The 18,651-nt window shown below is 39.1% G+C and overlaps 1 protein-coding gene across 1 annotated transcript in view; it reads right to left on the bottom strand.

Annotated features, from left to right (window-relative positions):
- Positions 1 to 1,148: 1,148 nt before the first annotated feature.
- Positions 1,149 to 18,651, bottom strand: part of LOC111579586 (SH3 domain-binding protein 4) — a 57,620-nt gene continuing 40,117 nt past the window's right edge. The window contains exons 4-5 of the mRNA XM_023286909.3: positions 3,542 to 3,730; positions 1,149 to 2,430 (exon numbers count right to left, since the gene is read on the bottom strand). Of these exons, the coding sequence (XP_023142677.2) occupies positions 2,206 to 2,430; positions 3,542 to 3,730 (414 nt within the window). The 3' untranslated portion in view covers positions 1,149 to 2,205. The remainder of the gene's footprint in view (positions 2,431 to 3,541; positions 3,731 to 18,651) is intronic.

Below are 18,651 nucleotides of genomic sequence, written 5' to 3'. Positions count from 1 at the left end.
ACAGACCAGAGATGAACTTGCATTTCTGCACCTGCATGTGATGAACTGTTGATGCATGTTTCCACAGATTCATTGAGTTTCCAGGAGCATACAAAAGGCTTGTTGCACTTGTGGTGACGAACACATCGACTCTGGGGAAGTGGAACCGCAATTTTGAATATCTAGTTCCATCTGCCAAAGTCACTAAGGCGTTGTTCACATAAATACAGATATTTTCCAACATTTTAGGTCATTAAAACTGCTTTCAAATGACTTCCATTGGGAGTTTGGAAGAAGACAGCATCACATCTGAATTAGCATGTGACTGAAACATTTACAATAATGTTGATCTATATGTTGTTTTCTTTGGTTTCCACTAGCAGTTACAAGTTTCCAACCTGACCTGGCATTGCTGCATCACTTCACATTTATCTGCTGCGCCTGATACTACTTAGTACGCAACCTAACCCGATGACAGAATGTTCTTCTGTGGTATTTGGTGAATTATTGATGTAGAGTGGCCAGCATGCTTGTAGTTGAGGTGTTTCTGTGTGTACAAAGACATTTTATGAAATATGGCTGAGTGGACAATTTTTTTGGTTGTTATTTTTAATGGAGAAGGAAAATATCTGTCTACAGAAATATCTGTATTACTGTGTACGAAACCAAATAGCAGTGTTTGAATATTGGCGCCATCTGTTGAGATCTCTTGGACAAGTCATTTACTATTCAATATCTGCCAATATGGCATCATTTTCCTACATAATACACATTTTTTGGATAGTAGATTAGGTGAAGTACCTGGTTGAGCCACCATGTGGGGATTCTTGCTATCTAATCCTGTAGAAGAGGCGAACAGTTCCGTACTGGCAAGCAGAAAGAATTAAGGGGGTCTAGCTCGTAAAGGGCGACCATGACAAAGTTTTCTGTGATGCACAATGACCCATGTCCAGTGTATGTGTGGTAAATCATGTCTGGATCAATTACGATAGTGCTTTCATAACCAAGTAGCATTATCAGTATAGGTCTAATGTCAGATTTAGTTTATATATATGCATATATATATATATATATATATATATATATATATATATATATATATATATATATATATATATATATATATATATATATATATATATATATATATATATATATATATATATATATATATATATAAAGCTACATAAATTAAGAAAATATTAAAACTTCCAACTCCAGTAACTGACAGTAGACAAGAATCAGGATTAAGTTTGTGCAAATATCGATTAGTTAAAATTGTCCTTGATAAGAATCACGATCTAGAATTTAAAATCTATTTTCTTCATTTCTGCAGCACCGACAGCAGAACCAATAACACCAGAGCTTATTGATCCTTCAGCCTCGAATGTTTGAACCCAGGAGTTTAACACCATCTCTCAGGATGTGGTAGAAAACCCCAGAACAAAGTAAGAGGACTTGGAGTTGAGTTGCGTCTTCAGTGAAAAATGTTCATTGAAATTTTCAAATGACACCTTCAGACTTCTTGTTTCGTCCAACCAAAGACAACCAATTTATGGTGACAGGAAACAGAAAAAAGCAACAGATTCTCACTAAAGAATCAATTTAAAATGAATAAATCTGCTTGTTAATAAAATGAGTTTCAGCACTAAGGGGGAGTTTGATTAAAACTTGGTGTTCAAGAGTAATAAATTATTCTGTTTTCGTCTTAGAAAATACAGACTGACACCAAAATATTTGGATCTCTGAAATGAGCAGGACCACAGGGAGAGAGAACCTGAAGAGAGAGACGAGGAGGTGGCGTTTCTCTTTGACGTATTAATAAATAGAACAGATTTGACACGTGTGACGAGGCTACGGTAACAAGGATACGATATCTAAAAGTGTCTCTTCTTGGAAAAAAAAGTGTCTTTCTTGGCGTTCAATCCACAGTTCATAACCAAAGGGTTCAAAGTGTTGCTTTACAAAAATGCTGTGCCATAATAAGAGTACAAAAATACATAACTGTGCAAGACGGGAGCTAATAAAAGAGTCTGTGTGAATACTGCGAGCTCCATACAGCACTGTGTTGTTGGGTGGAGTCCGGTTGGAGTTCCTCTGGGCGGGAAGAGCTGAAGGCGACGCCGTGGGAACAACACGACAACAAACGACAGCGGCGGTGGCGTTTGGAGTGAGCAGACGGCCAATGCAGCATTTCAAACCGTTCTTTAGAGCTGGTGAAGGGCTTCAGATGGCGTAGTCGTCCTGAGCGGCGGGGCTGAAGGCGGAGCTCCGCAGGGCGTCCAGGCAGTTGACCAGGATGAGCGTCCCGGTCAGGTGCTTCCAGCGTTTGGTGATGGGGCTCTTCATCTTGTCCAGCCCCATGTGCAGCTCCTGGATCACGTCCCGGTAGCTGTCGCCGATCTGAGCCGCCCACGTGACCAGGAAGTCGTACGCCGGCTTCCACATGGCCTGAAAACACAGACAGAGGAAACGGGCATCATGTTTTGATTCCATACCGATGAGTTCTGTTTTCTCTTTGACTTGAACCATAAAAATGAATGATCTGAACATGATGGTTGTATTGTGGGCCACATGTCAAGAACTCATGAAGGGTTTGGAAGCAGAGTGGTCTAACCCGCTTTCTGTAGTTTTTGAGAAAAATGGGTTCAAAGTTTTGTTTTCAAGAATGGTCTAACATTGGAAGCACCACTGTAACGCTATATTTGGGTTGTGGGTTTGTGTAATTCTGGACAAATTTTCGGAAATTCTGGATCATTTTCAAGTCATTTTAGTCAACTTTTGAGTCATTTTGGATGATTTTAAAACCATCTTGGACAAATTTAGAGTCATTCTGCAAGTTTTCAGTCATTCTGGATAATTTTTATCATTTAAGAGAAATTGTGACTGGTTTTGGATAATTGTCCAGTTATTTTAGACCATTTTCATGTCATTCTGGACACATTTTCATCGTTTTAGATCATTTCTGGAAAATTTTCTGTAATTCTGGATCATTTTCAAGTATAGAATAGAACACAATAGAATCAAATAGAATAGAATAGAAGTACCTTATTAATCCCTGAGGGGAAATTTGGCTGTCACACCAGAAATAATACCACCACCATAAATAGAGATAAATAAGTAAAAATGTGCAGTAAATAAAAATAAGCAATCAGAAAAATATAAAATGCAGGATGTAAAGAATGTACAAAAGTGTTTTATTTGTGGTGCAAATAAATGCATTTTGCGCTGTACTGGGACTGGGAGGACAGCATTTCATTTTTTATGGATGCAAATTCACCAAAAATGACAATAAACGAATCTTGAATCTTGGAATCAAGAGGCAGAAATCCCCAGAATGAAGCATCATCCAATCAGATGCAGCCAAAGTTTGCGTGAGTGTAGCAGGGTAAATCCTGTCAATGATCTATCAGCACACTGCCAAGTTGTAAGGCCATCAAACGGCCAATATTGCACTATCCATCATGTCTAAATACGTCCCTGTGAACACCTACGATGACTCCTGAACCACAAATGCAACTAAATAAATCCTAAACAGTGTTCTGAAGCAAAACTGTCGTACCTCGCTGTCCACCACTCCGTTCTTGTCGCGATGCGGCGCCTCGTAAGCGTCCATCTGCTGGCGTGAAACCTTGACAAGCCTCTCGGCCAGCTCCCTCCACCGTCCGGCCACCTCCACCGCCGTGGTCAGGAGGACGAAATCCATGACCAGCCTGGCCACCAGACCCTGACAGTCCATCTTCAGCAGAGCCTGCAGAGAGAAGACAGATAAGCACATAAAAGTTTAGTAGAAAAGCTGCAGCCTGCAGTGATGGAGACTTTATATTCTGCACATACAGGCCCTGAAAAAACCCCAGATATGAGCTGCAACTGGAGTAAAAGGGAGGATGATGGTGAATCGTTAACAAGGACTCTAGTGAAGATGGAAGTCTGTGAAGTCTGACTGAAAGACTAAAAGAAACACACTATAAAGAGACTAATAAATGTACATCTACAGGTTTCATTCCACTGAGCTGATCCTGTGTTATTTTCCACCGCCTGCCTCCACAATCCCCCTGCAAAGTCTCAGCTTTGTGCATTTTTCAGATGCTTTCTGCTGTAAATAGAAAGTAAGAGCCTTGTGCTACTTGAACGGGAGATTAAACTGAGGGGAGGAGAAGCACTGATCATTGCTGATAGACGTAAGCTGTGTTTCCATAGAGCTGTCACAAGAATTACTGGCCAATTCTTGAAATGGTTCACAAAAAAAAAACAACAAGAATTTGGCTCGTTTCCACTACCGACCTGCTTCACGTCACCAGAAGATGGCGCTATAGGCGACATGTGATGTGATAAACAGAGTAGAAGAAGTTTGAAACAAAACCACTTGCTTGATATTTGCTGAAAAACCTCAAAGAAGAAGAAGAAACAAACTTGATCTACAAGAGAAACATGGAGAGAAGTCTTGAGGAACTTTTTTCAATCAAAAAAATTGTATTTCTTCTTTCATGTCAGCTGGTTTTAACCATGTTTCACGCTGCCAAGAGACAGAAACAACAGAAGAAACAGTGATCAGCCATGTGAATTGTGAAAAAATGGCCAAACTGACTCTATCAGAGCCAGAAACTTTAAAAACAGGGGAAACTGTCAGATTTTCAACTCTGAGAATGTCCTCGAACAATTTATCTGTGAGATTTTAACCAAATCTCAGCTTAAACTTGTGATATTTCTTCAAAATTACATCATTTTACATGTCTTGTTTTTAAAAATGGCCAAAAAGAACCATTCACACCAAAATTTATCTGGAAGCGAGTAAAAATGTAAGTAAATTATCTACAGTATGAAGAGGCACTGTATCTTTAGAGTAGTAGCAACACCTATTTATGAGTTTTTAAGTTATGTTAATCTGAAAAATTTGAATTTCTTTTTTAACTTTTGTTTTTTGATGAATATATGATGGAATTATAACTCTGTAGTGATCAACAGTCTCGGCTGGACTGCAGGCAGTGTTTACACACTAACAAATAGGAGGTAAAACATACTGGATCAATAAAATAAATGCAGCATGGCTCAAAAGCAGTGAACAGAGGAGTTAGAGGATACATTCAGCATGGTGAAAACATCTTCCTACAGCTGATTTGCTTGAAAAAAAGTTTGTAGAAATTGTAAAAATTGTACAACGTCTGCAAAGTTTAAGTTGTTATGCTACTGTGTAAATGAAACTGCACGTGTTTAACTTAAATTTCAGGTTGCTCATAACATGTTTTGTAAAATGACAGTTCAATAAATGTGAACATCTAAATAATGCATTTGTACTTCTTTGCATGAAAACAGAGATAAATTCTCATTATTTATAGGTTATTGTGCTATTATGTTACTGGTACGTCCAACTTGAGATCAAATCGTGCTGAACTAAAATGAGCTGGACACCCCTGAACATTTTTTCTAGTACTGGTAACACTTGTGGGTTCTGGAAAAATTGTTGTGCATCTTAACTGCAGGATTTCTCAAATGCTGTAACACAGATAATCAAAGAAATGCAAAGTTTTTTAATGATTTGCAGCTAAACAGCTTTGTTATTCTGCACAGAGGTCGTGTTTTTGAGTTTTTATTCATGGTTGACATGCTTCCATCGAGGTGCAGGACTTTATATTGCAGAGAAAAATTAGCTCACAGTGAGTAAAAATGTGACAGGAACTAAAAAAAGTCAGAAAGTGCTTTGGGGTTCAGAGAGTTAAATGTTTGCTACGTCCGAACTTATTAAGAAAAGGTGTTTTTGTCCCGTTAACTCTTGTTTGAAAGGGTCAAGAACTACCTCAAATGAACCCTTTTTTGCAAAATTCAAGAAGTTTCTTCAAATTTTGCAGCTTCTCTTATTCTTTTTTCTGATGAGATACTAGAAAAACGTGCATAAAAGAGAGTTTTTGAAATTCGACAATAGTTTTTTTTCCCCTGCCACAGTGAGATTGATGAGAAACACAAAAATGTGAACAATATGTGCAACAACCCCGACATATTCCTGGACAATTGTTCCTTGTAGCATTCAGATTTATTCATCATATTGTTGTATTCATCTTGCATTGCTCGTATAGAGTGTTTTGTTTTGGAAATTTTTGTACTTCCTATTTTGATAAGTATTAATTCTATTTTTCAGTTTAATTTTTTACTCCACTCCAAGACAACCCTGCACAAGAATTCCTACGTGCCTAGACTGCTTCTCTGTGCGCAAATGGCAAATAAAAAAATGTAAAAACACATCACAGACAAGCAGGACAAGACCACAGTGAAGATTTAACTCTAGCTGGTGTTCAGGAGGAGCTTCAGAGAAACCGTCAGACTCATAATCAACAGTCTGGACTGAAGTTTGTGCAGCTGAACAACGTCTCCGTCCTCATGGCGAAACTATGAGGCAGAAAATACTTTGTGCCACGGCGTCTCCTGTTTGTTCTGAGCTAACTGGTCTGGACAGCAGCCCGGTTCCTCCCATCAGCCCCTGCAACCCCTCTGTCTCCGTCAATTCTGCCCAGATGGCTGCTGATTGTGGGGAAAAGAGGAACGCCGGAGGAGACTGATTCCTGCAGCAGACAGAACCTCAGAGGGGATTTGCAAATACAAACGTGCCACATGCAAATATGAGCGCATTTGCAATCACACGCACATCTCACACACATCTCACACACATCTCACACACATCTCACACACATCTCACACACATCTCACACACATCTGGACTGGTTGGCTTGTGAGGACGCACTGCATTCTAGAGGCCCTAGAGCTGCTAACACAATAATCGTTGTTAGCGTTCCACACAGCAACACGCTCAAACTGAACAGCAGTCAATAAAAGATATTAAAATGCTGCCGCTCAGTCGACCTCCTCATCAGATAAATCAAAGGTCCTGGACTCTAATTTCAAGCCTGAACTCCACCAGAGAAAACAAAACCTTCACAGCTACACACTTCATCGGCATCCTTAACCTTCTGGACTTGTTTTTTTTGCTCCTGTCACATTTTTCCTCAATATGGGATAATTTTTCACTGCAGTATAAACTATGGAAACAGAACAACCATGACTAGAGGTAGAGGGAACTCAGAAATGTCTTCTGTGCAGAATGACACAGTTAAAATGATAAAAACTGTAAACAAACAACCATCAAGGTGAATCTATACAGGTGTTACCAGTACTAAAAAAGCAGGGCTCAACATACTATAGCTATTTAACTATCTACATTTTTACAAACTCTACATTTTCCTCTCGACTCTGCACATCACCTCCAGATGTTTCACCCTGCTGAGTGTATCTTCCAACAACCTGCTGCTCTGTTCACTGTTTTAGAGTCGTGCTACATTTATTTTGTTGATCCAGTATGTTTAATTGTCCTCTCAGTGTCTCTAATCTATATCCTATTTTCATTCTACACTGCCTGCAGCTCAGCCAAATAGTCGTTGAATTTTTAGTTAGTCACAGCTGAATCAGTCATGGCTCTGGAGCATTGAATTTTTAGTTTTTCATAGAATCTTCTGCTATCTTTTGGCTAATGTTTAAATGAGACGTAAAATAAAGAGATTTTGATGAAATATTATGATTTTTAGGCTTAGATGAGGTTAATTTTCCATATAGAAGTGTAGTTCATGCATGTTTAGTTTGTTTAGAACCAGTGGAAAGCTGAATTATCTAATTAATTATCTTTTTTTTTGTAATTTTTTCCAAGTTTTGTTTTGTCAGATTTTTACATGCAGACTAAAGCAATTTCAATGTAATATCACAACTATAAGGTTAGATTTGGTTAATTTTCACAACGGAACCACACGTCACAAATGATTCATTCAAGGACAACTAAAAAGTTGAAAATCTGATAATTTTTTCTGTTTTTACAGTTTCTGACTCTGATAAATGGTGCAACTTTGGTGATTTGTTTAAACATAACGTGTTTTAAACTTGCTGCTGGGTTTAGATTAACCTAAACCTAAAGTTAATCCTGAAATCAAGACTAAACTCTCAAATGAAACTTTGAAAAACAGGGACGTGACAAAATGTGCACTTTGTGGGTAGATTTGGTTCATTTTCACGATGGAACTGTTCATCACAAACGATTCCTTCAAGGACAACTAAAAAGTTGAAAATCCGATGATTTTTTCTGACTCTGTTAAAGGGTGCCATTTTGGTGATTTTAAAAAAGATAACATGTTTTAAACTTGTTTAGGTGAACTTCAAGCTAAAGCTAATCCTGAAATCAAGACTAAACCCTCAAACAACACTCTAGAGAAGCAGGGACCTCATAAAATATGCATTGTGTGGATTTGATTTGGTTCATTTTCATGACAGAACCGCACGTCACAAATGATTGATTTAAGGGCAACTACAAAGCTGAAAATTTGCAGATTTTTTCTGTTTTCATCATTTCTGGTTCTGATAAATGGTGCAATTTTGGCAATTTTTTTGAAGATAACATGTTTTAAACTAATTTAGGTGAACCTTAAGCCAAAGTTCATCCTGAAATCAAGATTAAACCTGTCAAATGACCCTTTGAAAATACAAGGACCCAACAAAATGTCTTGTCTCTGCTTTTTCAAAGTGTCATGAAAATTAACCAAATCAAACTACAAAATGCACCTTTTATAGGCTCCCTGCTTTTTCCAAATGTCGTTTGAGGGGTTTAGCCTTGATTTCAGGATTAACTTTAGGTTTAGGTTAATCTAAACCCACCAATCGCCAAACCTGCGCCATTTATCAGAGCCACAAACTGTAAAAACATTAAAAAAATCTTTTTTTTTTATATTTTAAGGATTTTCAACTTTTTAGTTGTCTTTGAATGCATCATTTGTGATGTGAGGTTCCGTCGTGAAAATAAACCAAATCTAATCACAAAATGCACATTTTATAGGCTCCTTGCTTTTTCAGACTGTCATATGAGGGGTTTAGTCTTGATTTCAGGATGGATTTTGGCTTTAGCTTCACCTAAACCCACCAGCAAGTTTAAAACATGTTATCATTTGAAAAATCCCCACAACTGCATCATTTATCAGAGCCAGAAACTGTAAAAACAGAAAAAAATCTGTGGATTTTCAGCTTCTTTGATGTCCTTGTATAATCATTTGTGCTGTGCGGTTCCGTGATGAAAATTAACCAAATCTAACCACAAAATGCACATTTTATCGGCTCCCTGGTATTTCAAAGTGTTGTTTGGGGGTTTAGTCTTGACTTCAAGATGAACTTTAGGTTTTCATTAATCTAAATCCTCAAGCAAGTTTAAAACATCATTTACCAGAGTCACAAACTGTAAAATCAACGCTGACCACCTCAAACGACACTTTGAAAAAGCAGGAACCGGACATTTTGTGGGGTCCCTGCTTTTTTAAAGTGTCGTTCCACGGGTTCAGTCTCGCTTTCACGAATAATTTTCCAGCAACTTTATAAAAATGTCCTCATCTGCAAAACACATCTCGACTTTGCAGAAACTTTAAAGATGTCCAGACTTCCTCCAAATGTCCTCACTTTTCAACGCTGCTGCCTCCCCAAAAATGTCCCTGCTGCCTAGAAATACAAATTGCTCTGCGAGTCTGCAGCTCAAACCGGTCCTGACGGAGGGAAAAAAGCTGCAAAGGTGACTTTAAAGCTGCACTCGGGCCTCAGCGGCTCCACGAGCAGGAATGTGTGGAACGACAGGATGAGGAGGAGGGGGTGAGGATGGAGGGAGGCCGGGGGGGAGGGGGTGAGGATGGAGGGAGGCCGGGGGGGGGTGAGGATGGAGGGAGGCCGGGGGGGGAGGGGGTGAGGAATGTGGATGCTCCGGCAGCCTCCCTCACCCCTCAGACCGCAGCACCAGATAGCAGCAGCCAATCAGACGCTGGCTGGGTGACATCAATCAGGAGCTGAAGCCGTTTGGACTCTTTTTGGACAAAAGTTTGTTTGCGGCGTCGCGGCAGGTTTTGTTTGTTTGCATTTCACCACAAATAACAGAATTCTGTCTTGTCCTTCAATAAAACCAAATTTAAGGTAACTCTTGTTCCTGTCAGTAACTTTCTAACTGCACACAAACTAATGAATCGGGATGAACTAGCGAGCCAACCTGAAGAAAGACCAAATAAATGTGTTTTAAAAATGTTTAATAAGTAGACTTGTGATGACACAGTGAGTCTGTTACTCTGATTTTATCCAGAATGTGAAAATCTAATTTTTATAATCTCACAGAACAGATAAAGCTTTGCGCCCCCCCTCAGATCTCCGGCGCCCCCACTAGGGGGGCGCGGACCCTAGGTTGGGAACCACTGCCCTAGAGGATGCGTTAGGGTTAGGGTTGACGCTATCTTTGGGGGCACTTGAAGGCCATGGTGTATCTGGTGAAGATACGAAACATAAATCATCTCAAGGACTGCATCACTTCAACTGTGCTAATGCAAGTTCATCAGCAGCTCATGGCCCACCCTGTAGAAGCGCATTTAAAATCCACTCATAAATTACTGATTATAGGTCCTGGTCTGTATCGGATGAAGACTGGGTCTGGACTCGGATCGCCGGCCACCAGTTGGTGACCTGGGGTCTAGTATGTAGTGGATTAAACGAAGCCTCCATTCAGAGAATTTTTGCCTCGAGGAACTTTAGTAATCCAATTACTTGAGGAATCGTTTCAGCCCTAATGCTACATATCTGTGTACATGCATATACAAACTCGCAATAAATATATTGTTTAAAAAGAAAAAAGCTTGACAGCGACCAAAAACACCCTGTGAAACTTTACCCATGTATTAGTGAAGAATCACCCCAGATATTCTTCAGACTTCTATTAATAACAAGTGAAACCCTCATTCTTTTTTTACTGACTAACCTTGAAGAGATTTTCTATTTTCTTTACTTTTAAACTTTCTAGTTTATCACTTTGACCTGCTGCCTCTTTTACTTCCTTCAATAATCCTGACTTAGCGTTTTCATTGGAGGCCATGAGGTCTCAACGATTCCGGCCGCCGTAAATGTTTGATGGCGTGCTGTAAAGTATTTATCGCCAAGCCTCGAGACTCGGATTTTGAAACTAATAATTGCGGATCCTCTCCTCGCCGTCATTACTGCGACTTCTTCCACCAAGACGCTGCTGCTGCTGCTGCTGCTGCTGCTGCTGCTGCTGCTGCTGCTGCTGCTGGTGGTGGAGGAATTAAACGCTGCGCTGTGTTTTCTAAAATGTCAGCTGGTCCTGTGTGTTCTGGGAATGTGTGTGTTGGTTAAATGCCACAGAGTTTGTTTCACCAGCTCAGCAATCAGCGGCGTGAAGCCCTGCAGCTCCCCCACCTCCTCCCCCACCTCCTCCTCCACCTCCTCCTCCTCCTCCCCCACCTCCTCCTCCACCTCCTCCTCCTCCTCCCCCACCTCCTCCTCCTCCTCCTCCTCCTCCTCCACCCGCCACATAAATCATCTGCTTGTCAAAACCAGGAGAAAATTCCCGCAGACATATTTTCGGAGATAACGTTGATGTGGAAGCGGACGGTTCAATCAGTCGGTAAACACACACACACACACACACACACACACACACAGAAAACAGCTAAACTGAAGCCACAGTGTGACCGTCGGTGAAGGTTTTTTGATAAACGACTTGTTTCTTTCTGTTTTCTGCCCCCCTTCAGCGACACAATTGACACTCAATCTCTCCACTTCAATCTCCTCCTTATTATTTTTCTATCCCGTCTTCATTTTCCGTCTGACTTCCTCCACCTCTCCCATTTGCAGCCTCTCTACACTCTATCTTAGCCGCACGGTTTCATTCCGGTTTCGCGTCTCTTCGCCGTCCTGCGAAAACCCTCGAAACCTTTTTCTTGTTTTGACCTCACACGTGAACTTTCCTCGTTCCTCTGAGACCAAAATAACTCCCAAACGTGGCCGAGTCTCTCCAGAGAGAGAACGAATCTGTTGCTCGGTCAATTATTCCAAAACCACACCCAGCCGCTGAAGGAGGAAGTGAAGGGAAGAAGAAAAAATGTTGAACTGTGTACAAAAATGGCTGATCGCTTAAAATGGGCCTCTCCAGTGTTTCACAGTCTCCAGAAATAGGATGTTATTATTATTCCCAGGCTCGATCTGCCACACTGATCTCGCTGCAAATAATTCAGCAGGGTTGGCTGCAGGGCCCGGCTTGAAATGAAAAACCCCCCTTTTAGCGGCGAGACACCGCTAAGGTTTCCCTTCTGTGGTCTCCAGGCTTCACGGACGGTGCAACCAGAGGAGGCTTTTCTCTGCTGGGTCTCTTCTCAGCTCAACAGGAGGAATTTAAGCTGAAGTTAAAGGACAGAAGCTCACAGTGAGACCAACAGGATGCACGATTCACTCCGGATTTGTGCTGAAAATTTCACTATTTTGACCAAAGAAAGAAAAAATGAACAAAATCTTAGCTTAAAATCATGGTATTTCATCAAAGTCACTCTTTTCAGAGAAAGCCTTATAATATGAACAGATTTTGATTGATTATTCAAAAAAATTTGCAAAATAGCACCATTTATCAGAGCCGAAAACTGCAAAAACAGTAAAAAAAAAAAAAAAAAAAAAAAAAATTTAACCGATTCCTAATTTTCCAGTGATTCCTAAAGTAATCACACATGACATGCAGGTCTGTCTGGAAAATTAACCAAATCTAAGCTTAAAAATTGTAATAATTCATTAAAATCACTTTATTTTTTTCATGCCCCATTTAAATATTAGCCAGAAATGAACTGCTGGCACCAGATTCTGTGAAAAACAAAGAATTCAGAGCATTTCAGCGCAACTTAGAGCCGTGATTCGTCCAGCTGTAACCAAAACTGCTGCACACTTTCACAGTGAATTCATATAAAGCCTTATAATATAAAGTTATAAACCGGGGCTGGAACTATCAGTGATTTTCATTAATTGTTTGATTACTTTACCTTCTGAACCCTAAAAGCCAAACAGTGAGTTTAAAAAGCACATAAATCTATATATAAAATTGTCAAAATGACATCATTCATCAGGTAGAAACTGTAAAAACAGATAAAATTGCTGGATTTTCAACTTTCCAACAGTCCTTGAACTAATGCTGTGTGCAGCTCCATTTGTAAAATGAACCAAATCTAAGCTTACAATCATGATATTTCATCAAAACGACTCTATACAGAGGGGGTTCATTTAAAGCCTTGTAATATAAACTGATTTTGCTTGACTATTTTCAAAAAAATCGTCAAAACTGCATCATTTATTAGAGCCAAAAACTGCAAAAACATTAAAAAATTTAACAGATTCTGAACTTTTCAGTGATCCCTGAACTAATCACGAGTGACAGAACTCCATGTCATATCAGGCAAAATAAACCACTGGCACCATATTCTGTAAAAAAAAATAAAGAATTCAGAGCATTTCACTGCTACTTAGAGCCGTGATTCATCCAGTTGTGACTAAAACTTAAGAAAAATGAATTGGCCTTTCTGCTGAACTGCAGGTAGTGTTTACATAAAGCAGTGAGGAGACAAAATTTAAACAGATTACATGTGCAGAGTCATGAGAAAATGAAGGATTTGCCGCAAATACAAACATATAAGCAGCAAAAATATCTATAGCAAACAGCGGATTTGCTGCTTTGTGCTAAAAATGTGACTATTTTGACCAAAGAAAGAGAAAATGTGCAGCGTAAAGCTCCCCGGATCCTAACAGACTTTGGCAAAACAGCGTTCTCCTTCAAAAAAACTCCTAAATTAGAAACATCCATATCCATTAGTGAGTTTAAGAGCATCATAAAGAATGCAGTGAAGGAGGAATGTCAGTGCTTTTCTGGAAGGTTGCTGTCTTTGAATAGCTGTCAATCAGTTTTACTGTTTATTTGTGTGTCATGTATCTGTTCTATAGAACTTTTAAACCTTGTATGGCTGCTACTTCGGCTAGCTCTCTCTTGTAGAAGGGATTTCTAATCTCAATGGGACTTCCTGCTTAAATAAAGGTAAATGAATGAATTAAAAAAAAGAAGTTATTTTATTCATCATATATTTCCTAAATTAATCGACCGATTAATCAGTTATCGGTATTTTTTTCTGCCAAATATCGGCATCGGCCTCAAAAATCCATATCGGTCGGGCCCTAATATCTTCATTATCTGGATAAAACCTCCAAGATGCATTGTTTCTGCAACAACTCTGCAAAACAAATTAACTTATTTTTGCAGCTCAATGCAAAAAGAAAACGGCTCTCATTTTCTCCGACTGTCCAATAGAACAACATTCAGTCTGATTTAAAGGTTTTTGGATCCAAGAGTTTAAATCTTGTATCGCCCTGAACACCAGTCAAAACTCAAGTTAAAATCAACTTTATTGTCAATTCTGCCACATGTATGGGACGTAAGACACAGGCGATGCAGTGCAATAATACTGACCAGCTGGTGCACAGGTAGATAGATAGAACATCACATTCTGCATTTACACATTAGTGAAAACACAAAGAGTTTGTTGACCTGGAGATTCCACATGTCCAAAGCAAAACGAGCAGCAGAGAAACACTAAAAATGTGCAAAAATAAATGAGTTGTAGCTGCAGAAAGTATGAGCAAAAACAACGCATCTGTTTCGACCTGACGAGGAAACACAACTACTGTCCACAATTAGTTTGAATATACAAATCAGCAGCGTAAAGCCACATCTAACTGCCATCTAAAGCAAAAAAACAAACTACTTTGAATTCTTTGCCAGAGTTCCTGCTTAATAAAGGCTCCAAACAGCAGACAGGAACCACCGATGCGATAACTTGTCACCTCACAAAAAGACACGATACCAATTACTGCAGATACCAGAGAGGGTTTTACAAACATGATCCTGTCACTCGACGAGATGTGAGTAAGATTTATCTGAAGCTGCAGGTTGAAACAGAGCTGTGGAATATTTATTGCGCAAGTAAACCAGCCACTTTAGTCATGAGGAAAGTGTTTCCCCCAAATGATCACACAAATGAGAACATAAAGAGGCAGTTTTTAGTCCCAATTAGTCTGTAGAACAACATGAAATATGGCGAAAACGTGGAACAGGCTTACGCATCATAGTTAGTCCAATGTTTAATTTATGGAGCCTTTTCTTCATTTCACAATATATTGTATACTTATAAAGATCTTACACTGCCTGTCCAAAAAAAGTCACCACCTGGATTTAACTAAGCCAACAGGTAAGAGCCTCCACTGGATATTTACTGCAGTGATGAATACGTTTCAGCTGCAACAACTTATTTAACTCTAGCTGATGCAGTGAGGAGCTTCTCATTTCTGAAACAACCATGTTGGAAGACATATCCTGTGGTCGTGGAAAGGATGTTAATCTGTCTCAAGGGTCAAATTATTGGCCTGCATCAAGCAAAGAAAACAACTAAAGAGATTTCTGAAACTACTAAAATCAGGTTAAGAACCGTCCAATGCATCATTAAAACCTGAAGGATAGTGGAGAACCATCATCTTCCAGAAACAAATGTGATCAGAACAAACTCTTAGATGATCGTAGGAAACCAACAGTAGAACTCACAGCTATGTTTAATAGTGAAAGTAAGAGCATTTCCACATGAACAATGTGAAGGGAACTCAAAGGATTGGGACTAAACAGCTGTAGCTCTAAGAAAACCACTGATCAGTGAGGCTAATCAGAAAAAAAGGCTTCAGTTTGCTAGGTAGCATAAAGTTCGGACTCTGGAGCAATGGAAGAAGGTCATGTGGTCTGATGAGTCCAGATTTACCCTGTTCCAGAGAGATGGGGGCATCAGGGTAAGAAGAGAGGCAGATGAAGTGATGACCTCATCATGGCTAGTATCTACCAGTCTGTGGGGGTTAGAGTTATGATCTGGGGTTGGTCAGGTTCAGCAACGTTATGTTCCCAAAGAATGAGGTCAGCTGACTACCCGAATATACTGAATGACCAGGTCTTTCCATCAATGGAGTTTTTCTTCCCTGATGTTCATGGACATGTTCCTAGATGATGATGCCAGGATTCATGGGGCTCAAATTGAGAATGAGTGGATCAGGGAGCATGAGATGGATTGTCCTCCACAGAGTCCAGACCTCAGCCCCACTGAGAATCTTTGGGATGTTCTGGAGAAGACTTTGCACAGCAGTGTGACTCTCCCATCATCAATATAAGATCTTGGTAGAAAATGAATGCAACTCTGGACAGAAATAAATGCTGTGACATTGCAGAAACTTATTGAAACGATGCCACAGCAAATGTGTTGTTAGAGCTAAAGACAGTCCAATGAAATACTGGAGTGTGCGACTTTTTGCTTGGACAGGCAGTGTGTATGAAAGAACCTAAATACTTGATTGTTTGTTGTGTGTGTGACAAAGATACATGTGCTTCAGTGATTCCATTGTAGAAAATTCAGTTATTGGAAACTCAAGACTGAAATGATAGTTTTTGTTTACAATAAGTGCAATAATGAGAATATACAGGAGGTGAATATGTACACTTGTGTGGGTGAAGTTTGATGTTTTGTGAATTTATTCTAGTTTTTTTCATCTATTATTTATCGATTTAAGCTATTCTATACCCTGTTTTTATATTAGTTAGGCCTAATTGTGGATTGGACTGCAGTTTTAAGTTTGCTGCTCTTGTTACAGTGACAATAAAGTTCTATTCTTATCTGGTTCTGTCATTTGAAATTGCACATTTTTTTGTTTACTTTTGCACACTATTAACACCACACATAAAACACTTTAACATTTGCACATTCTTTACATAGGACATTTGGCATTTTATAGTTTTCTTGTTGTTTGTTTTTATTTTCTGCATATTTTTTGCTTATTTATTTCTATCTGTGGTGGCGGTAGCTGTACTCTTTCTGCTGTAACAATCAAGTTTTATTAAATTAATAAAGTATTTCTATTCTATTCTATATGCAAGAGCTTTATATGTGTATGGAAGCTTGCTCACAACTGCATACCGCAGAAAAGACAAATATGCCATTGTAGTGTTTTTTTCCAGTATTTTGCAGCTGTGATCTCGACTTTTGATAATGAAAAGCAAAATGTTTGACAACAAAACCATCAGGAAATTCTATTTTTTGCTATTTCTTTCCATTTTCTACTGCAGCTAATCAGTTATTCAAGAAAATAATCAACAGAAAATCAGTAAATGAAAGAACCTCCCCTTTTATTGTGAAAGAAATCTGGCACCAGTATCATCATCTTACATATTTCTTCTTAAATTTTCTTTTTATTTGAATTAAATAAGCAAATCATAACTATTTCAAATGCATATCACAATTATAACATTTAAGATCTGCCATGCATGAAGTCAGAAAGTCACTATTACTATTCCAAGAACAAACAGGGAGCTTATTTTTTGTAATTATCTTCACATCAGTCCATAAAAAAGCATAGAAAGGAACAATTCTGTCAGTTTTGATGAAATGCTGTACATCAACTCAAGAGAAAGACAAACACATTTCCCTGCTGATTTGCCAGAAAAAACATCAAATATTTGCAGGTTTGTTTACTCATTTCAGGTTTTCATAAAACTTATTTGCTCTACGCTGCCATTTGTGCCCATAAAAAAGTGCAGTTGTTGCTGCAGCAGCAAAGTCTCTGCTGGCAGGAGAACGAAGTTGGAGTAAGCAGCTCGCAGGCAGGTTTACATTTCTGTCAAAACCTGAACATGTCTGAACATCACACGGAGGTTACAGCAGGCCACTCGGTGTGTTTTGCATCTTTAATTTCTGTCTAAAGCCCCAAAGAAAAAGCAGGGAGTGAACGACGCTGCCGACCTGCAAAGACTTGCACAGAATTTCTCAAATTACACGACAGTGGGAACAGAACGAATGAGTTGTGTAATTTTAAAAAAATGACTCCCACAACAGCCCCGAAGTCACGTAGACGATTGTGGAAAACCTCCACACACCTCAAGAATTCTGCTACTCCGCTCATCTTTAAAGCGAGTGAATTCCCAGCAGCTTCCCAAACAGCCCAAGGCAAGAGATGTTTAATTGTCAGGGTGATTAATGTTAAAGCCTCACAGTCTGAATAATTCAATAAAAAAGAATAAACTTCTAGTCAAACTTGCAGTAACATGTTTTTGAGCTGTGAATATTTTGCATTTGCAGTCGTCTGACTCCAGTTTTCAGTCTCTTTTAGCTCCGGCTTTGGTCTCCACCGACTCCTAAAGGCAAAAATCACACTTTTTCTGTCACTACATGCAGTTTTTGTCAAGTTTTCTTTACTTTATGAACTAAACTAGAACTAAACTTTAGGAGCTAAACGCAACACTCTCATTCAGTGGACACGCACAAACAAAATACAAAATAAACACCGTTCTTGTCTACTAGCTTTAGTGCAATTTGTCGGTAAGTTTTTCTACTTACGGACAAATCTGTGCCACAATAATACTTTTCTATCAGCATTTTTATAGCATGACAGAAAGTGCATTATTGTTATTTCCACATCCAGGTGAATGTGGACAATCTGAACCACCATTTGTGTATATTTTCGCTTGATTTTGACATTTCTACTGATATTTCTTACATGTTTGCACAGTCCCCTTTGCTGCTTTGTCATACTGTACAGTTACAGCTAAATCCAGATTCTTTCCTCATCTTTCTCCAACTATCATCAGTACAATATTAATTCTTCTATTCACAGTCAATACAAACTATCCACAAACCCAAAACAAGTCTCCACCTGACAACAGTCCTGGAGAAACACAGATAAAAATGTGTATTTCAGAGATACTCAGTGCACTGGTTG

This window comes from Amphiprion ocellaris, chromosome 11 (assembly GCF_022539595.1).
Source record: "Amphiprion ocellaris isolate individual 3 ecotype Okinawa chromosome 11, ASM2253959v1, whole genome shotgun sequence".
Lineage (NCBI taxonomy): Eukaryota > Metazoa > Chordata > Actinopteri > Pomacentridae > Amphiprion > Amphiprion ocellaris.
Note: the sequence above shows the minus strand (reverse complement) of the source record. Positions and strands in the feature narration are given on the sequence as shown.